The sequence below is a fragment of the Chamaea fasciata genome, unplaced genomic scaffold (genome assembly GCF_029207755.1).
Source record: "Chamaea fasciata isolate MVZ Bird 193981 ecotype frontalis unplaced genomic scaffold, bChaFas1.0.hap1 SCAF_7, whole genome shotgun sequence".
Taxonomy (NCBI): Eukaryota; Metazoa; Chordata; class Aves; order Passeriformes; family Sylviidae; genus Chamaea; species Chamaea fasciata.
The window spans coordinates 59,351,469-59,376,798 of NW_027094092.1; the positions used below are offsets into that span (position 1 = coordinate 59,351,469).

The 25,330-nt window shown below is 43.1% G+C and overlaps 1 protein-coding gene across 4 annotated transcripts in view; it reads right to left on the reverse strand.

Annotated features, from left to right (window-relative positions):
* Positions 1–25,330, reverse strand: part of PELI2 (pellino E3 ubiquitin protein ligase family member 2) — a 66,082-nt gene that overhangs the window by 35,380 nt on the left and 5,372 nt on the right. For 3 of the 4 annotated variants that reach the window (XM_066189068.1, XM_066189069.1, XM_066189067.1), the window contains exon 2: positions 5,853–5,982. In XM_066189068.1, coding sequence (XP_066045165.1) covers positions 5,853–5,982 — 130 coding nt within the window. The remainder of the gene's footprint in view (positions 1–5,852; positions 5,983–25,330) is intronic. The other variant, XM_066189070.1, reaches the window with a different exon arrangement.

A 25,330-nucleotide genomic window follows, 5' to 3' on the forward strand; every position in this document is an offset into this window, starting at 1 on the left:
GAAATACTGTGCTCAGACCATCCAGCTTCGTTTGATCCAAAACCAGATTGGGGACTGTCCCTGACTTTTAGATAGCTCAGAGCAGCCCAGCTCTCAAGAGACATGCACTTTTAAGACCAGATCCATTCCAGCCAATTCAGAGTCCAAACAGAATAAACATGAAACAGGACAGAGCTTCACCACTACAGCAGGTGGACCACAGTTCCCACTCTAAATCCTGGGGAACGGTGGGGAAGCATGCAGGAACCAGTCAGACTGGAACATGACAGTTTTAAACAAGTCATGCTGCATTAAGCTCAAGCTGTGAAATGTTCATCTTCCAGTGAAACAAGTGGCTCTGCCATCTCCAGTACAAATCCTACTCGTCGCTTTTCTCGTGGCACAAAAAAAAAAATAAAATGATCGAGGACATTCCGTGATGGGCAGCAAGATTGGCAGTGTCTGACCTTACACTCCAGCATTTAAACCTCAGCTGAGATGCAGCCTCTCTTTTCCCTGGTTCTGCATCATCACGAGCCCAAACCCTCCAGGTTATTTCTGACATGGTCAAGGAAGCTGCAAAGTGACAGATCCTGCACGGCAGAGCTTCCACAGCCTGGCTCCCTGTGGGAAGCCAAGGGGAAGCGTATGGGGAGACGAAATGTTCCCTAGTTTCTTGACACCAGGCCTGGTGATCACTGCATCTTCCTCTGCTTTCAAAGGGCACCGCATTCAAGTAGAATCTGCTCTAAAATATTGATTTAGAGCAGATGTAGTTTAAAGAGAGTTTACAAGGAAAGCGTTTTTTGATCTTTTTTTTAATCCTCTGAAGGGAGAGAACGAAAACAAAAAGCAACGTTAAGTCATAAAAAAATAATTGTTGTAGACCTCAGCAATTTTTAATTCCCCTTCCTTCACTACACATCTGGGTTTTGTTAGAAAACACTATAAAATGATTTTCCAAAACCTTTGACATGCATTCTGCTCAATAGGACCCAAAAAGCTCAGGAGGGAGGGTTTCAAACCAAGTAAGGGTTATTATTTATTCAGCCCTACCAGTGAAATTGGTGTAGCCATTTTCTCCTGCCTAACCATTCCCTGCTATTTGCAAGGGCACAGGGCTAGGGAGTTATAGCACATTAAGATGATGCTCGTTTAATAGAAGAAAAGGACATTACACCAAAGAAACTATTATTCAAGCAGACTCAGTCTGATGAGCCAAGAAAAAGCTGCCTCTGCACAAGCCAGGGCTCTCGAGACACCTACACGATTAAGTTACTTCAGAACAAATTAGTGCTCCATGAACTGATTAGACCATAAATAAGCCCAACAGGAAAGAGAGAAGCCACTGACAGACACAGCATCCTCCTGACAGCAGCTGAGCTCTACAGCTCTCATTCAGAATGAACACCAAAAAGCTGTCAATGCCAAAAGGATTTGTGGCCTTTTTACTCCCAATTCAAAGTACGTCAAAGCAGATGCAATATCTACAGCAGATAACTCATCACAAGAATCCTATACTTTCATTTTCTCTCGTCACTCAAAGCACAAATTGCAGCTCTCTCCCCGACCTAATAATTATTCGTATGGCTGCGTTTTGTTCTTCTCCAGCAGCAGCAGGAAACTTGATTAGAGCTGCAGGAGCCCAGCCAGCGACTATCCAAGCTGCTGTTGTGATAGCACCAAGCAGGAGCCAACTCGGCAGGTAATTGGACTTGGAAGTCAGAGAGATCTTCCTCAGTCAGCTTGAAATAGTAATTTCATAGGGGAGAAAATAGGTTGCCTTTATCTACCACAGGTCACCCAAAGGAAAACTTTGATCCTAAGAAAGACAGACATAATAAATACCAAGACACACCACCATAAAAAGGTATTAGAGGCGTGGTTTTTCAAGGTAATCCAAAAGGCATTTAGAATCTTTTCCGGAGTCAATAGTACACATGCAATCACTTAGCAAAGCACAACATTCCCTTGTTAAAAAGGAATACTTCCAATGCTCAGCAGTTGTTAATTCTCTTGCCCACTGACTTAATACTTTGGAAAGTCTCAATTACCTTCCACACTGTAACAAGGGAATTCAGTCATGTTTCCAGAGTAAGGAATCCTGGAGGGCTGCTGTCAACAATTCCTGCTTCCTAATGCCATAGTCCAAGTAATTCAAACGTACATGAAGCCCCTTCTTCATTTCTCTAAACTTCAGACCCATGGAAATAATTCTGAAGCCGCAGAAGCCAACAGAGAAATCTAAATGCTTGGAGAGCCAAAGTCATGGGGGGTTCCAAGATCAGAGTTCCCAGTAACACCAGCGAGCTCAGTGTTAATGCCAGCTGCCAGCAGCCCTCTCATTTGGGACTGGGGGAGCTCTCTTCCACTGTTCCACAATAAGAATCCCAACTAACAACATCCAGCAAGAAGCCAGGGATGGTCATGGAGAGGAGCAATGAGGAGTGAAGATTCACCTGGGTCAGGGCAAAGCGTGAACCTAGAAATCCACTGAATCAAGAGACTGAATGTGGACTGGAACAGAAAACGTCCACGCTTTGCAGGAATTGGGATCATACAGTTTTCTTTCAACAGCATATTATTGATCTGCTTAAGGTCTGTAACAAAAACATACTGTCCTCAAACATTATTCCACAGTGATATTAAGCCAGTTCTGTTTCAAGTCAGACACCTCTTTCCCTGATAGACTCAAATATCCCCAACCAAAAAAAAAAAAAGTCACAAACCCTCAAAATACAAAAACCCCTTATGAAAGCCTCCCCAAACCCAGTAAAGTCCAGCTCAGCATCCCACCATTCCCAGAAGATGGTTCTACAAACAACCTTTTATCCCGCTCTCACCTGACGTTCAGCACTTACTGGAGAACTTCTGCCCAAGTAAATCCTGTAATAATTTCAGACACCAGCAGACACTGACTGGAGTTTCCCAGCATTAAATACTGTGCATGAAAACAACAGTTAACACAACTCAACTAAATGAAATAAACGTTACAACTGACTTCTGACTTTGTTAAACAGCTCCAGTAGCTTGAAAATAAAAATCACCAACCCTAATTATGTTATGATGAGCCAACAGCAAACTTACACCCATGAATTTGGTAGTCAGAGAAAGGTTTTCACTAATTCTGTTATCATGACTGATAAACGTTCCTCTTCATCATGAATGATGGTCAAGAGGCAAGGAATGGTCTCTCCTGTGATGTGATGATTTTGAAAGAAACTCTCTAATTCAGCAAAGGGGATTATTGAAATCTTGAGAAAGATCCATGTTCAGTTAATGAAGACTCACAGTCCCCCCATTCCCCAAACCCCTACCCCAGACATGTCCACACAGACAAACTTAGGAGAGCAGAAGAGTTTTAGGCTCTTTCTTACAGTAAAACCAATTTTGACAATGCTGGAAAAAGCCCATCTCCAACGGCCTGATTTTTGTCAAATAGGGGACAGCACAAAATTTATTGAACGGTGCCTAAGAACAGAGTGAATAAAATAGGTTTTAAAGTCCAGTGCATAACGTTGAAGAGATGCCTGTGTATTTTAACAATGACATCAACTCTGGAAAAACTTGAGACTTACTACCCTACACACTGCTTTTCCCCTAAATACACCCACATACCCTCAGAGAGCCAAACATTTCTCAATTTTCTTCAGCACCTCAGAAGGCAGAGTGACAAAAAACAAGTGCTCAGTGGAAAAAACAAAAGACAGTGATTCATATGCAATTAGCGAAGCTAAATTTACTACTGAATCCATTGCTACTCCAGCTGTCCTTGACACCTGCACAGCAGGGACAATGGAACATGACAAGCATCCTCTTACCATCTATTGCAGCGCTCAGGCTGCCACACCAACTTGAAATTGGTGACAGCTACAGTTCTTGAGCTGCTGCATTAATGCAATCAGCACAAAACCAGCCAGGCACCTTATTCAAGCCTCTGTTTGTCAGAGACAAAACCAATGGAGGCAGGCAGGGCTTCTCCCACCTCTGCCAAATCCACCACCCAAAAAGTATCAGTACTCGACAGTTGTCTTTTTACTCACAGATTCAGTTTACAGTGACAGACAAGCAGAACAAAACAGAAAATTGGTACCTGAAGAGTTAAAATGAAGGATGTGAAGGGAGGAAACTTGTTAACATCCTAGGCAGCACAGGTTTCTGCTGGTTTTTCTTTCTTAAATACAAGACTAAAAGACTGAGAGCACAAACTTCTGAGGTCAAGTTGCCCATTATTTTCTAAGAACTAAGCAGCTCGCTCTTTATTAGCCCGTGTTTCTTCAGTCATTTACACAAGTCACATGCAGAAACCATTCTCAGTAAAACAATTCAAGCTCTGGTGCCTAAGATGTGAGAATAACTGATGACAGCATCTTTAAAATGTAAGTGTCCTTTCCGTGCATGGAAAGAGCACTCACCGGGAGCCACTGCACCACTGTTCTGGCACACATCCACCGGCCCTGCCCCAGACAGCAGCACAAATACACAAAAGCTCTTTCCTAAGGGTTCAGAGAAAGTGCAAAACACATTCAGCTTGACACATCTACCCAAATCCTCAGCTCAGAGGAAAGGCTTTAATGTCCCAGATCCTCTGCTATCTTTATAAGGGCACTAATTTGTACAGCACACATATTTTATCTGCACTACAATAACACCACGGATGAACATTAACCAGATTCCTTGTGGTGCCTGCCAGGTGTTTAAATATTTTACAACTCAAATGCTGAAATACTATCTGCACTCTAAATGCTTAAGATCATCCAGTGAGAATACGTGCATATTTTCATCCACTATGTAAAACGCGTTTTTCCCCCATTTGTTCAATTTTAAGCAACAAACCAGAATTACACATATACTACAGGTCTATTCTGAAGGTTGATTTCATCAGGAAGATTTAACTCTCAAAAGCTTTTACTTTGATAACAGAAGCACAGAAAAATATTTACTGCAACTTTTAATCCAAAAGGCTCCCCATTTATCTGCAGCGGGCAAGCCCTACACAATGTTCAAAGAGAACAAGCTCTGATATTGTGTATTTTGATAACTTTAGGCATATACTGTGTATGGTGTGTACTAGAAAAGAAAACAATCCCATCCAATGTATTCAACAACATTCCTCTCTTGGTCCAAGTCAGACAACACATTTCTGAGCACAGTGTAAATTCTCTCTGTCTGTCCCAAGAGATATCTCAGTGAGGTACGTTTCATACAAATCATCCTCTTGTGTGAGTGCCACCACTTAACTCCCCGTCCAGTCTAGCATAAACTCTACTCGCTTCTTGCTTCTAAGAAAAAGGCTTTGAGAAGAGAGATTGGAAGACCTTTTGCAGCCTGAAATACAATCCACCACCAGAATTCCAACCTGGACGGTCCTGTACATTAATATGTTACCATGTTAATATATTAACTTTGCCGCTTTTCCTCCTTCACCCACACTAAACTTCAGGTAAAAATTTGTACAGTATCATTATTAGCACGAAAAATCAAAGGCCCAAAGGGATCAGAACATTTTTTATAGCATGTCAGTTATCTTCCTGAAGAGGAAAGAAATATCCCTCCAGTGAGAAAGAAACTAAAATACTTTTTTACCCCTGTGTACTCTATGGCTCAGATAAAACAGTCAGCACTGACAGCCAGCTTTCTGAACAGGGGCAGAAAGGTCAGATTATCTCATACCTGAGCTTATAGACTATTTTAAACAGGTAACTGGATTAAAGCTACAGACCCCAGAAAGCAAATCCACTGCAGCCTCCTCATTAAAAAAAAGCATCCTACAGGCACAGAATAAACTGGCAGCAAGGTAAACCAGCAGCAATACCTGAGTTATTCTCCACCCAGGCTCATCAAAAACCCAGGATTTGCCCAGTGTCACATACCTTTGATGCTTGAGGAGTAGAGATGACGTGAACAGTGCTGGGTTTAACTCCACTGGCCTTAGATCGCTTATAAAGGGCAAATCTGCTTTTCCTGCGGCCCCTGTCACCATTAGGGAGGGATCCATTATACCTGGAAAAAAAGGGAAAGAGTTTAGCATAAAACATCACCAGTTTGGAACACAGCAAAGGAGAGAGAGGTCATTTGGCCATTATATTCTGTTATCATCAAATGCATGGGAGTAAACAAAAAAAAAGTTTGTTTCAGGCTAAGTTTTGCTTCCATTCAAACATTCTTTACCTACCAATGGTTGAAATTTTATTCTCATTAAAAAGGTAATAAACTACAAATTAAATACTCAATTTTTCAGCCACAGAAACACTTCTTCACCTCTAGAATCAAACAAACTCTACACCTGCACTTTCATTTCAGAACATGATGAGTTCTAAAATGTTTTTACCCTACCATCTGTCTGCCCACATCTTGTGCAGGAATGGAGGAAGAACAGGGCCAACATGGAAAACCAAAGTAACTTCGGGGCAAGTAAAACTATGTGAAAAGGAATTCTACTCACACAGAATGCTTTGCTAGTTGTGTCCCCCCCATTTTTTAAAAAAACTTTAATCCTAAAGGCTTCATCTATTATTAAGGAGAGAAGATGCAAGTGTTTTTAATTTATGTGACTATCTGAAGCCTCACTAATGACTTTCTTTATCAGGTGTAACACAGGAGCCCTCCACAGTTCTTTCATCTCTCCCTGAGGACACAGACCCAATGGATTAATTATTCAGACAAGTCTGAAGCCTCAAGGGGACAGAGCTCCTTCCCCAGGGAAGGGATCAATTGGAAATTTCTTTGCAGCGCACAAGCACGGAATTCACCATCATCTCACCCCCAAGATTTAGGTCAGGTAGAGGCTTTTCACCATCATTCCTGCCAGCTCTCAGCTGCAAGAGCTTTCAGGGCTTTACTGACTCTTCCACTCCAGATCCTCAGAGATTTCAGACTTTTGCCCAAGAAACTACAGATGTTATTCCACTGATAAATCTCTTCTGTCTTACTGGTGAGGTCTGTTCTACACTGATCTCATCTATCCCTCTCCTACAGTCTTTATGATTACAGGTTAACACTGCAGGTAGAAAAAGAATACGAAAAGGAAAGAAGCAGCAGTGCAGTAACTAGTTTTGGGGGTTTTTTATCATTGCATCCTGTATATGTAACTATTTGGATAACAGGAGAATGAGCTTGGAGATCCTCCTACCCTTCTAGGAATCCCAAAGGCAGGACTGCTGAATGACTGAGCACAAGCAAGAACAGATTTAAAGTAAGTTTTATCTCAAATCTCACTGCTCTAGAACTTAAAACCCAGACATTTAAAAAACACACTATTAATACATGATGCTAAAGCCACATGGAAAGTTGAGAGACTTCCAGCTGAACTTGTCCTCTCACTCCCATTTTCATAATAAGGGAAGACTACTATGTCTTTCTGGAATATTAAAGGAGATTCCCTAACACAGCACAAAGCCAACAGGAATAAATTATTCTTTCATGCCAGGCCTACTTGCACCTTGGAAATTTATTATTAACTCTACTCCAGAGAAGTGCAGCCTGTGGATCCTCATCAGAAGAGACCAATCTCTAGAAAAATGCATCAAAATGTTCCACAGGCAGCTTAAATGCCAGCCCTTAAAACAGGAGTTGTTTGATTCTCCTGGGTATATGCTCATGCTTTCTTACACAGACACTATGATCAGGAATATGCCAACAAGTTTTAACTTGTTGAAGGCAAAATCCTTTCCATAACTATTTTTATCTAGAAACCTAAAAAAGTAACAAGTCCCTCAGAAATAATATATAACTACTATATATTACCATTGCTAGCTTTATATCCTGTAATTGTTTTTTCCTATACTTGTGTAACTGCTCAACAGTACTGATCAAAAGTAGTTCCAAAAGTTAAAACCGGGCAAGTGGGGTTTTATTGTCTGGGGGTGTTTTTTTCTCCCTCACTTTCAGAACACAGTTTTAACTGGGGAAGACCACTGTATTTCATTTCAGGTCTCTCTGGGGTTTAATTACCTCTACAATAGATAAATAAAGAAGCTCAAGGTTAAAAGATCTCTTGGAGTCTTCAAATAGGAAGGAAATACAAGCAAAGGGAAAGCTGACCTCAGGCATCCTGATTAGCACTGACAAATTTTCACGAAGGTTTTCCTTGTGCCCGTTTTTACATTTCCTTTCCACAAAGGGCAGGAGGAATTGAGTGGTAGTTTTATGATTTGTTATGCTTCAATTATAAACCTGCAAGTTTGATTTTGATCCAACAGCGGTAGAGAAAGAGCTGGAACAATTCCTAGGGATACAGACGTGTTTTAGAAGGGGAGAAAAAGGAGGGTGTGAGAAGTTGCCTCTTTCCACAGCAATAGACGCTTTCATTTTTCCTAGGCTGGGCCTCTCAAGTTTTTTCCCCACAAACCAACCCTCCCCATGGCACTGCAGCCACACCTTTGCTCCCCACCCCCTGAACGAGCTCCATGCCCAGTGACCCAGCAGTAATGCCCTGGGATCCAGCCTGGATTGCGAGGATTGCTCCCTCGCACCCTCCATGCCCTGCTCCTGAGGCAGCAGCCCCGCAGCCTTGGCTGTCCCACGGGACACAGCTGTGGGTTCAGCACCCAGGAGGAGGAATAGCTGCCCACACCTTGCTGGGTCAGCTTTTCCAAGCACAGGCACGAGGAACTACAAAAAAACCCTGCCCTGCCCTCTCTTCTCCATCGCTCTCAGCTCTTCCACTGAGCAGTGTCTGGGAGAGCAACAAGTGCCTCCCCCCGAGCAGCAACAGGATGGAATCACAGATGGACGAGGGACAAGGACTGAGGACACAAATTCCCCGTCACCAAACACTTCCTCTCACAAAGCCACTCCACAAGCAGGAGCCATTTCCCTTCTCCTCCGCGCTCTTCCAATAGCTCCAGGATCAGCTTAGGGACCAGCACGTTACCACCCAACTTTCTGCTTCACAACAAGGCCAGTACTACCAAAAGAACCTGGAACTCTCCTTCACCCCACCAAAAGGCCCAGTTGTTCCCAACTAATAAACAAACTAGGAAAAAAAAAAATCAATTTCACAGCTACAGAACACTCATTTCTGAGAGCACCCTGCCCGCACACACAGATCCATGGGGCACTCTGGAAGTTCTCCAGATGTTCATCAGACAAACACCCGTGGAAGGGGCAGTCCTGTACTTTTTGCAAATGCTTCTCAGTGACAGCAGTACTGGGACAAGCTGCATCATGAAACCTCCTGGGATAATTATCTCAAGTTGATAGCACTATTCCTTGCAAATAAGGGAGTGGTGCTGGCATGGGCTATGGGCACCATAATTACCAAAGCCAGTTTCCTACAGATTTACATCAAACACTTGAAGAGTTTGGTATACAATGAGCTGCAAACTCCAATTAAGCTTTTCCCATGGCTGGGATATGTAATGAAAGCCTCTCCTCTGCCTGGATTCAGGGCTGTCTGGAGAGCAAGACCACACATGCTCTCTCCCACAGTCCACTGGGGCAAGTTCCTACTTTCTACAAGTCTTGTACTACTTGTACTACTACAAGGACTTGTCTGCTTCAGAGATCAGCAACAAGCTTTGAACTGTCTGTCAGAAGGCTTGTTACACAAGCTTTTTTGGTTTATGTTTATTTTGGTTTTGTTTTTTTTAAAAAAAGCCCAGCCTAGACAGTGGCAAAGAGTAAATGACAGTTCTGTTACTTGGAACAAGAGCTCTGAATCTCGACCTGCACCTTGGAAAGTTTGACTTCAACCCAAAGAAGTCATCCTTGGACTTAAGGCATCTACTAGGTGACACTGAAGGTGCTGCATGTAGCTAATTTTTTTTACAATGCTATCAAAATACAGGCCCATCAGAAACTGAAATACTTTTGCATACATATGCAAACTACGTCCCGAAAGACTAAAACTGAACAACTCCTGATTTTCACCGGTAATATTTCCCCCAGACAAAAAGGAGTAATTTTACTTTGCTTTCCTTGTCTATTACTAACAGATCTACAGCACAGCACATTGTTTTTGGATGAAAACCATCCCAAATGACGGACTTGGCTATAAACACATGAGATGCTGCAGTTCAGTTGTTTCCACAGCTTTAGTGAGTCAAACAGCACATCTCTGCTCACGAAACAATAAAGCTGCAGAAGGGAAATCAGACTTCAGTACATCTTCTCTTGTAAGTACATTCTGATCCCAAATTTGGCAGAATCCTGTAGTACATACACCACACATAGCAAAATTAGGTTTGTGCTCACACTGTGTTTTCACCATCCCTGAACCAGTGTGGTCCCACACTGCGGCCAAAAGCAGCAGGCTCACCTTTCGTTTGTTAATTTGTTCCCACTACTTCTCTCCTTGGTTCACATGAAGGGGAAACAAAACTAGATTGATGCTTTAAGTTCGGTTTTAAAACCACATTCCTCACTCTCCAGCCCACTGCAAAGCCACAGAAGCAGTTATATCAGCAACATGGAAAACAGCAGAGAGCAGGGGAGATTCCCTTGGAAGTACTGTGAGTCTACAGCTGTCGTGACATCCACCACAAATGAAGGCTAAAGAGACATTATTCACCTTTGCAACACCCAGTCCCAGAGCTTTTCACTGCTCCACACTCAAGTCCTGACTAACTGGAAAACCTGCTGCTGCTGAAGTACCCAGCACTCCCTCCCTTGAACACATTAAAAGGGGAAAAGTCACATGTTTATAGCAAAACACAAACAGAAATCTTCAACATATGAGAAGTTGACAACAAAATAAGCGTATTTGTGTCTCCCTTTATATATCACTGCCAGTACTTCATAGTCTTTACACCCTCTTCCCTTGTATCAACCTCAACAATTCATTTTGTATCTAGTAATATTTCAGCAAAAGAATGGCTAAGGATTTCCTTCTAAAAAAAGGCAAGAATTATTTCAAACACGTTTTTCGGCACCACGGCTTCAGAAAACAAGCAGTTGCTGTCTGCCAGTTATCTGAGAATTTCAGTGAAACAGAACAGTGAAGTTATTCTCAAACTTAATCTCGTGGGGAAGAGTTGCCAAATAGCAAAAGCACAGCTAAGGAGTACTTCTGTACCAAGAGGGCACTCCTGGTTCATTTCCTCCTTTGAACTGTGCTCTCTGGTGCTGTATCAGTGTCACAGATATTCACTCAATATGAATTTAGGTCTCAGCTTGTCTCCAGCTGATTGCATGCATCAATGCCTGTCCCAGAAGCAGCCTCCACCACCAGAAGTATTGCTAATCCCATTCCTGTTGGAGAGATTTGGCAGTGAACACACGACAGCTCCTTAACAGCGCAGGGCTTCACAGATCGCCACAAGAGATTGCAACAAACACCTTTAATGCTGAAGTTTCTTGGAGGCTGGAAGGAGGCCACTGTTTTATCCTTGTTGGCCTCAGCTCCAGGCACCCAAGCATTGACTGACCAGAAGGTTGGTTCCCTTTCCCCACTGCATCAATGCACGTCTGGAAAAAGGTGCAGCTGCTTTCTGACCACACATGACAGAAAACAGAGCAGGCAGAGTCACCTGCTCCATCCCCAACTCAAAGGCTTGATCCAGTCGATCCATGACACCTCTGAGTTAGCCTGGAAGATCCAGGCCTCCCCACTGTGTTTCAACATCTTTAGAGTTAAAACTTTCCCCATACACACAGCAAAGGAGATCCAGGTCAAGCAAGTCTCCTGCATTTCCTGCCAAATCCACCAAAGAGCTTAAACAACCTCTTCTCTCTTCCTCCTCACAGCAGGCTCACGTGCTAACAGATTAATTCCCATCAGACTTTGCTTTCTTTCTGAAAGAAAATGCTTTAAGTAGTTACAACAGCAAAACTAAAGTAGTATTAAGGAGGAAGGCTACAGCAATGACCAACTCATGGATAACCAAAGGGTTTCCATCCTTTGATTAAGAAAAAGCCACTGATCCAAGACCTTTGCTTTGTGCAACCTGGGAGGAAGTCCTGAATGAAAGACACAGTCCCACCTCAGACTCTGCTGGCTAAGACATCTCCATAGGCAGAAATGCCTCCTAATCACTACCAGTCGTGCAGCTGAACAAAGCCATTCTTCCTGCAGAGCAAGAAAATCCAAACCAGCAAGTTCCAAAGTCCCAAATAATCTCATCTCTTTACCCAATTAAAAGCAATGTTTTTGCATCTGTGAACTTGATTATCCATAAGAAAGGTATGCTGGAGTTATTAATTGTGGCTATAATCAGTTTGGGGTTGTTTGGGTGGTTTTTTTGCTTTTGAGACAAGGGTTTGTTCTTACAACTTGCATTTGTGAAGTCATTTTACTATCACAGAACACTCTGGGAAGCATTCCCTTCTCCAGCACTTTTGGAACGCTCGTTTGCACAGTGATCAGCCCTGTGCGTTCACCACAAGCCTTCTCATCCCCAGCACCAATTTTATTACTCCTTGCTTTGTCTACTGCTCCCTGTACTGTCCTCGAGCCTTCAAAGAGGCTGCAGTGATTCAGTGAAATGCAGCCTGACCTGATCTGTGCCATGACTCCAGATTTTTCAGAGAAAAGGCTCATTTGCATCACTGGCTCACGATTAGGAGTTACTTTTAATTACTTTTTTTTAGCTACCTTTCAAAAGTTGCTCCTACCATGAGGAACCCAGCAGTGAGCTGGCCTCAAAGCCTCACACTGCACTCACAGAGCTTTTATGTTCACATCCACCCAGCCAGCCCCATGGATTAGCTGAGCACTCAGTAAAAGGTTATGTACACCACGAAAAAAAGCTTTCAGAGGCACCTACTGCAGATCAGATAAGCCAGAACCTACTTTCCTCCTTCACAGGGTATACAAATTAGGTAGAACCTTATCTGCTGGAAACACCACAAGAAGTCACATGTGCAGTAGCTGAGGTTCTCCAGGGTGACCTTAATTATTCCCTGGTGTTCTGGAACAGAACTGGTCACTCTTCTGGTTTGGAGGGGAAAGGCTATTCCTGGCTGCTGTGGCCTCCTCCTGTTCCTCCACACCTCCACCCACCAAGAGATGAAAGAATCTGGTACCCTACAGATCAGGTTAACTCATTACTTTTTTAATTATTCCACTCCACACATCCCCCTCTAGCACCAGCAAGACTACCCTGTTATTTTAACAGCTGTAACATAAGAGTAATAAAAAAAAAATCAAGTTTGTTTCAGGGAGAATGTTTACAGAAAATACAGCTGACTAATCCTCATGTATGTTTAGCTTACGTAATGCAGGCACTTCAAGAAAAACGCACCTGATCTGTATTAACTTCACTCTATACAAAAAGTGAAAGGATGCTCTTGGCTTGCAAATACCAAATGGATTGCGTAAGAACTGCTTTTAATCAGCTTTATTTACACCACACATCCAGCTTCCTCCGAGATTCCCAGAACTTTTTGCTATTTTGATGGTCTTCTCCTCACTGAGGGGGAAAGGAAGAAATTCTGGAGTAAGAAAATACAGAAGTAGCAGAAGAAACAGTCCCCAAGCAAGGGGCAGAGGAGTCAGGGCTTTACTACAGCAGCTCCTTGGCACAGAAGACCAGGGAGATCCAGTCAGGAATACAAAAGAGCTGGTGCGTCTTCTGGGCTGGGAGAAACTTTCTGCAGAAACTTCTCATTACCCTCCTGGATTTTTCGTAGCAAGTGGCTTGTTATTGGTCCCAGATTATTTTCCTGGAAAACAATGCTACTTTTGTTTTAGTGAAATCAAAGACAGCTGTGTAAGTAGCACAAGAGTTTGATTAAAAGCTGACACTGTGGAAGAACCCAAGGAACATGCTGATGCAGCCTGCTACAGCATCAGGATAAGCTTCAATTAAAGCAGGCAAATGACCTGACAGTTCCAAACAACTTAATAGCTAAAAACTCTCTAGGCAGGGATGACCTGAGTCTCATAACATAAAACACAGAAGTCATCCATAACCACGATATGATCAGGGGAAAAGAAAGGTAGCAAGTTTAACAAAAAAAATTTCCACATTTAAGATACTATGATAGCAATTCCAATAAAAGTAATACGCCAGCAGAGCATTAGAATGCAAGAGGTTTCCCTTCTGGAAAGCAAAGGGTAAGGGGTAAGGAAACCTCTTCTTTCACATAATGATTTCCTTAACAATCCTTATTTCCAACATTTTACTGCTCCCCCCTAGCACTCATTTAACAAGGAGGCAATTTTATTCAGTGCTTTAAGCCCATCTCCAAAGCTGTCAGCTAAAACCATTCACCGCTGCATAAAACCAGCACTGTTAGTGCACAGCAAAATACAGGGTATAAACTAATCAGGTTCGTTTCAAAGCACGCTTTTTATTCCAGCTAAAAGAGCACAAGAGGTGGGCAAAGCACCGTGCTCAGAGAATCCTCTTTCCAACCCTAAACCTCTCACAGCACGGAGGAAATGCGACTCATCTGAGAAGGATCTATAATCTACCAAATGCCACTGGAATTGTTTGGTATGGCGTTTGGTTAAATACACACAGACAAGGCAGAAAGCGAGATCTGACTTTCAGTGCATTCAGAACAGGACAGGAAAACACAAAATCCATTTCAAAGCAAAGTACTACACACAGCTGGGTTTTGGAGCACAGGAGGAAAGAAGGGAAGGAGGAAAACTGTTGATCCACACCACCAGAGGCTTAGGAACCACACAGCTTTGTCTGGAAACTATTTACAAACTGCTCTTAAACATCAGATCCAGAAAAGGCTGCAAGTCTCAAAACCGAGACAAATCAGACTTCATAGCATGCAAAGGGACAAGAGACCTCAAAACCCACCTGTCCTGACAATTCTGACATTCTCCCAAACCATTTGTACTTCCCACAAGCTCAAGAAGGTGCAAAACCAAACTGCTCAAATTTTAGCCTGAGGAATGAACAGTAATAACACCAAGTTACAGCTGACACTGCGCTACATTAAACATTATGGAGAAACTACATTTCACTCAAAGGACCATTTGAGCCATTGAAAATAAAAGCACAGTCCCAACAGTCATTTCCTAAGAAATCAAGTGCTTTCCCTAAAACCCTATCAAGGACTATTTGATAGTTCACATTTCCATAAGAAAAGGTGATAGCTTTCTTATAACTTCAGTTCACCTCCAAATACAAGCAGCGGCAATGTCATTTTTGTGATTTCACAGACAGTGGAAGAAGTTCCAGGATGTCTGTTACAGCTTTTTCAAACACTCGAGCATGACAAGGATCTTCTTAGGTCGGTTTCAGTACCGTTTAGCACAGAGGAGGAGATAAAATTTGCATCCATTTTGTGAATATAGGTGATCTCACCAGCAGTGCACTGAATAGAAAGTGAGGCACTCAACTACTGCATTCTGAGCTGCGACATCCAAGTCTAATTCTATCAATTTTAACAATCCCTTTAGTTTCCCAGGGAAAAAGACACCCTTACAAATGTACAGAGCCCAGTTCCACTCCAACTGCTGAACAGAATCCCAAATATTTGTCTCAGAAACAGAAAATAAAGAACTGGGTTTCCTTCTTTGTAGCACTTGCAAGCACTGCTGCCTCTGAACACAGCAGCTTCCTTAATATCACTGATTCTGCACTCTATCAACTGCTCCTTGGCACAAGCTGTCAAAGGGAAGATAATCTACTGCACTGCCTGCTCACAGCACATTTGGAGCAGGTAAGTAAAGAGAAAAAGCACAGAATTACCTTTCTGCCTGTTCTTGGTTAGCAAGTGTGTTATGTGCCCCAAAATCCACACAGGATTAATTATGCTTCACACCCAGTCTGAAAGACCTAAAACCTACTGGATCTATGTGTGGACTCTAAGTACAGAGGCATCACAGCACTGCTCTAACTGTGGGGGTTTTTTAAAAAGTCTTAATAAACCAGAAATTAACAGTGCAGCAGTGCAGGGAGCTAGACTTCAATATATCTTCTTCAGACTTAAAACACACTGACAGCTCACTAATTCACAGCAACCTTGGGTGTTTGCTTTTATCATAATCTATAACAAAGTTAATCAGACATCTCTAGCCAGGAAAAGATTTCTGCAAAGCCATTAAGTGTTTACTGCTGATCAGCAGAATGAATTCTGATCTATGTACCTTCGTGACAGTAAAGTCTTTCAGTTTCATACTTTCAGCAACGGAATTTTGAGATTTTGCTTCCCTTGAGAGGGCTTCCCAAAATGCTACAGAAAATAAACATCGACCTTCCACAGGCCTCAGAAAACACCACTTACTAGGAACGAATCAAAGCAACGCAAGTGATGAATTCCGAACGTCTTTTCACATCCAAATGCTCAGAGATTCTGAAGAATCTCACTACAGAGCACGTAGCAGTGCCTGAACAAGAGATCTTGCACTGCTGTGCTCTGCAGATGGGAAGGCATCTCGTCCTCACTGAAGCAGCAAGAGAGTTTTATGCAAGACAACCACACAAGGCTGTGTTTATACATGGACGCAAGCTCTGAAACTCTGAAGCCACACTGAAGGCTCTACAGCAGAGAAGTTTCCTAGAGCAAAATTCTCACTCAGCTCATTGGCAGGGCTGTTCCAGCCTGCCTACTTCTGGTTACACTCTGCAAGCTGAACTTTCATTCCAACAGACATTAAGTAATGTGCACAAGTGGCACAGTGGTTTGTAGAACAGAAAATAAGTTTGAAACCACAGATAGTTCTCCCTCAATTTTTTTTTTTTACTTTGGAAATCCAGCTCTTTTCCTCTGCCAACACCCACAAAGACAGACAGCATACTATTACTATTTTTGTTCACCAACTTTCAAGAAAACAAGCCACCCCATATGTTTCCCTCTGTTCCTCCAGACTCCTTTGATTTTAAAGGCAAGAATGCCCTATGGGGCAAACCAGACCAAGAAAACAGAGGATCTGTTTAAAGCAATGTTTCTCCAAGTACAGGCCATAATATCAAACAGCATTACAGGACTCAGAAGTAGCTTTAGCAAGCCAAATGGAAATTCAGCTGTGGAAATAAAGCTCATGAGCCCAAGACTGAAATTGGAAGTGCATTGCCCAGCAAAGCATGACTGCAGGAGCTAGTTCAGACACACAGAAATCAAGTAATTGATTACAGCTGCCTGGCTCCAGAGATTCCCTGCTGCCCTCAAGTTTTTATACCTGACATCACTCTCCATAAGGGCACCTTGGCCGTGCCGCACTGTTTCCAGCTGAAGAGGGGAGTGGTACAAAGCTAAAGAGCTTTGCAGCCACTGCAGGGCACGAGGATGTGCAAGACTCAGATTATGTCTGTACTATCTCGTTTTTATGTGGGTTTTGCAGATACCAAATTCTTTCCTGTCCTCCCCTGCCCAGCTGCAGGTGCTGCACGTGCATTTCACAACATAAACCACACATTCCCTTGCTACTCTGTCAATTCTTTGGCATTATACCCACAGGAATATCTCCAAGGGTCTCCCACAACTGTTCTCCTTTCCTCCTCCAGCCCTATCAAGAAAGAGCATTTGTAGAAATCTCTCAGGCTGCACCACCTTGAGGGGGAGCAGAAGATAAGAATGACATCCAGAAATACTCACAGCCCATCAGTTTGTTTCAGTATCTTCGTAAAACTCAGAAGCAAATCTCCTGGAACTACCCATTATAAAGGAACAAGCCTGAGATCTACAGGAGAGGCATTCATGTCTGGACAAATCCCAAGTTTTTCCTTTCAGCATTTTAGCCAAGGACAAAAATCCTCCACTATGCTGTTTCACAACCACTAAGAAAAGGAGACTTTCCACATCCAGAAAATTTAAATGTTCGAGTAACACAGAATACTATTCTTAGCTCTGAACTGAGCTCATACATGAGGCAAAATATGAAGCTGCTAAACTACATGAGACACTGTTGACAATTCTCAAAGCAGTTTCAGGTTGTGTTCAAAATGGCTCCAAAAAGCTGTTTTTCCGAGAAAAGAAAACACTGAGAGTTCTTCTACACCCAAACCTCTCCTACATCCACCCCACAGAGTTCCTTGGGGTAGCAGAACATTTCTGTCCATTCCCACTCAATATCCCAACACAGTTATTACTACTGCAGGCAGCAGAGGTGAAGCACTGCTAGTGACAAGGAGAACAATGAAAAAACAAGGAGTTTCATAAGGCAGGGAACCAGCAAAGCATGATTTCCTCTGGGTACATGTCTTGCAGTTGGATTCCTTCTTTGTCTACTGAGGTGACAGCTCCAATTGAAGCTTTTTCTCAGAGGTGAGAATCAGTCACATGGATTCCCTGATGTCTAACAAGGAAGGGGGTGCGATTCTCATTCATCTTACAGCCTCTCCTCACCAGAGCTCAAACAGCATCGGGAGGCTGTGGAATAAAATCAGTTCAGTGACATCCTTCATTTCCAGTTACAGACTACAACCTCACCTGTCACTACATCTCTCAGTAAATCACTGAGATTCACCAGAGGCAGATGGAAAATGACTGGGACAAGGAGCCAGTGGTGCCAGCGGAGCTGAGGATTCAGTGTCCTCCTGCAAGAAAACTGCCAGGACAGCCAGGAGCAGCGACCGCTTCTCTCCAGCTGTGGCATCACCATCCCAAAACTGACTGCCTTGTCCCAACACCAGATCCTTACACGGCTTGTCCCACACCCCAGCACGAGCAGTTTTAGAGGCTACAAGCAACTGTGACCATCAGTGTGAAACTGAAGCACCTGTTCAGAACTTCTCCAGGTTTTAACCAGGATTTGTTTATGCCCATCTGAACGGTCATTATCTGGACTCCTGTTCTTCCAAAACAAACAACAAATAAGGAAACTAAAAGGTCCTGTCAAATTCTGCTTGCTACACCACATTTTTTAAATTCTGACAATAGCTGTCACACTGCATAGGTCTGTACATCAAATAAACTCCATCTTTCTCCAAATACAGAGTAAAGTCTAGGAAGAGAAGCAGGAAGAAAATGAAATGTGTGTTATCCCTAACCAGACCAGCCTTTAGATTTAATAACGACTAAGTAAACCAAAGGCTGCTCACAATCACTTCCACAAGCTCCACTCAGTTCATGCACAAGTAAGAATGGTGCAGGGGGTGGGAGAACATTCCTTTGTACTTGGAGATACAATGAATGAGTTGTTTTTACAAATGAATACACTTATTTTCTGGCTATCGAAGAGCATCATACATTCTTATCTCTTTTAGTGTAACTCAGCTAAGTCTTTTGGTCTCCTGACTTAGGCATGACAAACTGATCTTTAATGCATTTCTCAATCTCTGCACAGCACAAAGCATCCCACTTTTACCATCAGACACATTCATAACTAATTTCATCCGTTCACAAAAGTGAGACAGCTGGTTTTTCTCAACTGCCATCTCTGCCCAAAACTTACAAATAAGCCAATACTCCTCCTGGCTTGGATCTGAGTAGAGTCTGCAACTGGACCCCAGCCAACCCCAAATCCAGTTCCTTCCTTCCCGCCTGCACCGGCTACAGAATGCCCAGAGGTGAAAGAGCAAATCGCTTTTGCCTCAAGAGTCTGCTTACCCTTTAGCAAAGTATCATTTTACCATTGTTCTCTCTACACCAAGAGATTTCCAGTAGGTAAAGCCGTAACACAAACCAGTCTCCTCCAAAGAGCTGAAGGTGCAAACCAGCAATACGTGAACAGAGGACAATTCCTGAGCTGAGTTTGAAGTCACATTGCACTTAATAAACCAGGAGGGTACACGGAGCTTGACCTAGACCCTGCTAATCACTTAAACCCTGGCTTTGCTTTCAGAGGGAACTCTACTTGCTGTAGTCTTCCTGCATCCTTACATGGACAGCTACTTGGTGGGTAACACCGGCCTCTGCATGCTGGAAACTCCAAACTTGCAAAAAAAGTGGATATATGGCACTCCAGTTTTGCAGCTGGAAGCGGGATTGCACAACCAGAGATAAGGCACAGCTAAGAAAGCAACGGAACTCCAGCATTTTGTGCTCAAACATGGAAAAAGGCACCAAACCCAAGTCAAAAGTTAAAGCTCTTTTGCTCTGACAGCAAGCAGACTGCGAGAATACTGGAAAAAACCCAGCTTAGTTATCTTTCATAGGCAAAAGGAATGTATCTAGAGATTTTGGGAAAGCTCCATCAAAGTCTTTTAAATGGGCGCAGGGACTCATGACCAAAAAGGGTAGAAAAGAACATTTGGGTTTAAGAAAATATTTGCGGAAATTATAGAGAAAAAAAATCGCAGTGCACATCCCTAAAACCAAACAAGCAGCTTGCAGTCTCTACCCTGGCACCTTGAGCAAGGCATCTCACCTGGGGAACAAATCTGAGCACGGTCAGTAAGACCAAAGCACTGCAGCTTCCATGGCCACTGCCCCTGGAGCCAGATCCTGCAATCTCCCACAATGCCAGCGCCATCCCAAGGGCAGCTGCATCACCTGAGGTGTTTTGAGGCATCTCTTACCTTTCATTCTTTTCATTCTTCCAGTGAAGCCCAGCCTAAAACAAAAGTGGAGTAAAAAACCATGCAAGGCTTGACCATTTGGCTGTTGCACACTTCCTTCTCCTGTCTTTGCTCTGATGGAAGAAGTCACTCAGCTGCTCAAATGAACCAACACCTGCCTCCTCATAGATCTGCCCCAACACCAAACCACTCCACTTGCTTAATTTGCCACTAGTTTTTTGGCAAAAGCCACCAAGGTACTGACAGCCCATTTAATTAATTAAATCTTCTGGTAGAGTCAGATGAGGGAACACTTACAAGGAATTTCTCTGTACTGCAGACCTGCAGCAGGGCACTGCCACCTCTCCCATCACACAGGTGGTTCTGGAATGGGATTTGTGCCCACTGCCCAGCACAGAAAGCCACACACCAAACTCAGGAATCAAAACTCACTCCCTGATGCACTGAGAAATTACTCCAGCACACTTTAAGATTCAGAATGCAATTCAAAGTAAGTATTGCAGGTACGTTAGCAGGAAGGTTAGGGCAAGCACAAGGTAATGGATCCTATCAAGTCTGAAAGATTCTTCTAGAACACCAAAATGATTTTGAATCCAAGTACTGAGCTGCACAGCTATTTGCTCTCAGAGGTCAAACATGCACTAAGAGAAAGGCAAGTTGAAAGCACAGCAACATTTTGGTATGTTAGTCAATGTTCCATAAAAAACACAGTCAATCTGTGAGGTGCTGAACCCTGCCACAGGATGTGCTGGGAAGCAGGAACCACGCAGCCCTCGCTATCTTTCACCAGCACAGCCTCTCCTGTGAAAGGAGGACACACACACTACTCCTGTTTCAAAGGCTGAGCCTCCACCAGCACTAAATCAGACACCAACAATCAAAATGAATTCATGCTGTTGCACATGAAGAAATACAGCTGTGCTTATATCAAAGTTTCAGCCCATTAACTTCTGTGTCCAGACTAAACAGTTCTTTCACTCTTCCTAGGGGCACGTGCTCCAGGGTTTGCACATTTGGTTTCATGTTTATTTGTAACAGGCAAGCAGAAATTTAAAGTTTTATTCACTTCAATTTGTTTACTTTCCTACAGTGACTAATTGTCTTCTCAGTCAGTCCCACTCTGTCCTCACCCATGACATTTCCATGCCTTAAGAGGATACACCTTAGAAGTGTAAAGCCTACCTGTTTGTTGAGGCATTACTAAAGCCAGCCAGTTTGAAGAACAAAATTGTTTCATGACAGCTTATGAACTGGATTCTAAATTAAAGACAGCACGCATTTCTGAGTGAAGAGTAAATTGAAAGCCCACTAAACATATCATTACATTTCTAAGTGCTTCAAAAAGTTAAAAAGGGTTCCTCAAAAAGAAGGACTGATAACTTTTTGTCCTCAATTCCTTGAATGTAAAGAGAAAAGAAAAAAAAAAAATTTGCAACAACAGGGGTCAGTTAACATTACAGTACTCAAGGAGATGACCACAATGCTTCTTGGCCTTCTCCTTTTAACCTACCATGTGCCAGCTGTCTCATAACTTCTCTTGCCTGTCCCCACTACTTTGGGGAGGCAGCACAACATTTTATTAGACATTTTACACAATACTTGACTCACTGTGCAGCTGCCTGCCAGCACCTCTGGTAAAAACAATTAGCTGCTACACAGCAATGTACTATATCATAGTTAATATAAGCAATAAATATGACAGAAGAACACCAGGTCTTTTTTGACAAACACTCAGTGAGGGCAGCCGTGGCCTTTGTGCCAATTCCCTAGAAAAGGAAGCCTTGTGCTACCCAGATTCGGTACAGCCCACATCTACTCCATCTTCCTTTGAACACGAGTTGTATCTACAGTGAGGTCAGTGTGCAATATTAAAAATTACACTGTTAAATGACCTGAAGTAAATCACTTCCAGAAGCACAAAACATAGCTAGCTTGCTTGCTTGCTTTCCCTCTCTCGAGCAGAAAACAAACTGCTGTTGAAAGCATGATGCCTAAACAGGCCTTTCAGTTATCAGCACCTTCGTATCATTCCTCATCAAACAGAGCTCATCTCCAAACCACTTTGCTTTTAACACAACAAACTCTTCAGCTTTGTGGACATTGTCTGTATCCATTTTCACAACTGCTGTTTATAATGTGCTCCCTCCAGATGACATTTCTGTTGTGAAACAGAGGAAAGCTTTTAGCTGAATTACTCTCTCTTCTCCATGAGCCAATAACTGCTGCACTACCCAGCTGTGTGTGTGCTTCCCAGTGACCTCACACCAGGACTTCCAAGGCTGGAATATGAAGAACTGAGTGAAACTTCATTGCAAAACAGCTGATACTTGCTATTTTTAGGAGCAGAGGTTATACTAATCAGAAGGAGTAATTGTAGAAGCATTGTCTAGATGAAGACAATGCAAGTCCAGTGTCACCTTGTTCACGCACCACTCATAACCCCATCACACTAAAACGCTGCGTCCCCCTGCCACAGGGCCCCTCGGTGACAAGTCTTCAAATACCAAACATTTAAAACTGCTGAAGTTTCACTGTACAGGGCTCCCCTACAAGGACTGTCTTCCTGAATCCTAAGATCTTTTAACTCGAGCCAACAAGCGCTGTCTGTGGGAAGGGCAGGAGAGATGTTTATCCCTAGGCTAACCAAAGGACAGGTTACTCTCAGTGCTGCACTCCCAGCACCACGACGCCTACCCAGACTTTAAGAAAACCCTACAGACAGTTTGCTGCCTGCAGCCCTCCCCTGCTCTTTGTTTGGTTTTAAGTCATTATTCACTCATCACCAGTGCGGAGACCCAGGGAGAGTATTTGCACAGGAGGTCACGTTACAAGGTCAAGCAGAGCAGTCGGCACGCAGGGGGCACAGCTGGTGCTGCAGAGGGAGCTCGGAGCTGGGACAGCCCTGCTGCTGCTGCTGCTCCTGCCCCCAGAGCTCACTAATCTCTGCTCCGGAACCCCCACTGCTCTCCACTGTACTCTCTGCTTAACATGAGCACCAAGACTATTCCAGGCTAGCAAGTAACAGGATTAAAGCAGTCTAATCCCAGATGTTACTTACAGTTTGTCAGACAAGTCACGAATTGGTCCCCCAAAGTACGGGAATGCCACTGTGAACTCAAGACCCAGGACTAACCCGCATAAAGCTACACCAGGAGATGCCTAAAAACAAATCGGATGCAAAGATAAGGGAGGCATAAAATTCTGAACTGCATCATATCAAGAGGGAAACAAGCCCTCCAAAGGAAAGGCAGGAGCCCCTCAACATATTGGTCTACACAGGTGAAGTGAAAAATACAAGGGCACCATTTAGTGATGTCTTTACGAAACAAACAAAATGAGCAGCTTTGCCTCAGAAGACTCCTGAAACAGGCACAGTCCCTATGCCAGCATCCTCATTCCTGTCCCTCAAGGTTTAAACTCGTGACAAGTCACATGCAGGCTCCCAGTGGTGACCTTGGGACAGAGCGAGAATAAACATAAGGATTTCTGTTGATAAAAGAAAAAGCATCCTCAACACAAACGAGATTTAGGGTATCAACCAGCAGAGGCAAAAAAGGATTTGACAGCACAAAGTACACTGGAAACCAGCTCGAGATCCTGCATCAAGCTGGGAGCTTAGACCAAATCCTCCTCTACTCCACTTGCCTTGCTGACCACAGGACAAACAAGCCACAAGCATGACAGTGCAGAATAACCAGACACAACTGAGATGACACCACAAGAAGCACTGAAGACTGCAACTAACACGCCAGAGGAGTCATCTTTGGAAGGTTTCACAGCCACGCCAGTCGTAAGTGCTCAGGACAAACTGAGAACCAAAGGCTGTGCAGACAACACCAAGAGGAAACACAACACTCCTGCTGGAGTTTGCAAACAGTTGTAAAACTTCTCTGCTGGCACCCTGAACTAACAAACCCCACCTAGAGCAAGGCACAGGCTCGGTACTACACTCACACACCTTCCCATTAGGTTACAGAAGAAGGAGGTTGTTATCCTCAAGTATCAAGTTTATACCTTCTGTCACTACTGAACAAGTTAGAGAGCAGTATTAGTTCTCTAAGTAGAAACCAGCCATAATTTCAGCTTGAACTGAATTATAAAAAGTTCCTGACTTCTAAGGAAAAATCTGTTCTCGGGCAACCTTGTAATCACAGTCAAGGAACAGCCTGCTGTTAAGAAGGAACACAAAACAGCTGAAGTAAGATACTGCTTTCAGCAACAAAAAACAAACCTCCAACAGCCTAGAAAGTAATTTCTTGGTTTATATGCATATTTTAAAGTAGAACCAACTGGACCGTTACAGTATTTACCCATTTGCAAATTTCAGCTGAAAATGGAAAACTATTCATCCCTGATTCTGCCAGGACTGAAGAGGAACAGCTACTTGGTTCTACACAAGAAGTGCATCAAAGGCAAAATCCTACATTTCCCAGACTTGTTTATTCAGAGTAAACTGTTTTCCATATTTTAAGGAAAAAACCCTGAGTCTTTCCCTTCCCCATGTGTGACCTCCTGCCTGTACACACCAAGGGGATTAGTTTAACTTCCAAAATGCACTCAGTTTCCTTTTTATAACAAACATTAAACATGCAGACGTTTGATGCTGTGATTTGCTTCAATAAACATAGATTTTAGAGTCTGACGTTTCTGCTCTCTGATTTTACACTGGTACTGAGATGTTGTGAATAAAGCCTACAGCTGGATACAAATCTGCACTCTGAGAAAGTCAAAAGTACTCCAAGGAATAGGATAGCTGCACAAAACCAACTCAAGTATGTTTTCTTTCTTAGCTTAAATGAAGCAAAACGTTTGCTCTATCCAGCCATACATGAGCTTTCAAAAACAATCCACAGACCTTTCCTCAGATATAATCCTTTCCACTGTTTTCCTACACTGCAGTTAATGTTCTATTCAGACACAATTCTTCTGGTGTTTTATTAATTGCATTGCAAGTTCTGAACTGGCCCTGATCACCGACCCTGATCACATTTGCAATATGCACATATAAGAGCCACCATAGAGTCGGCACAGGACACAAAGGT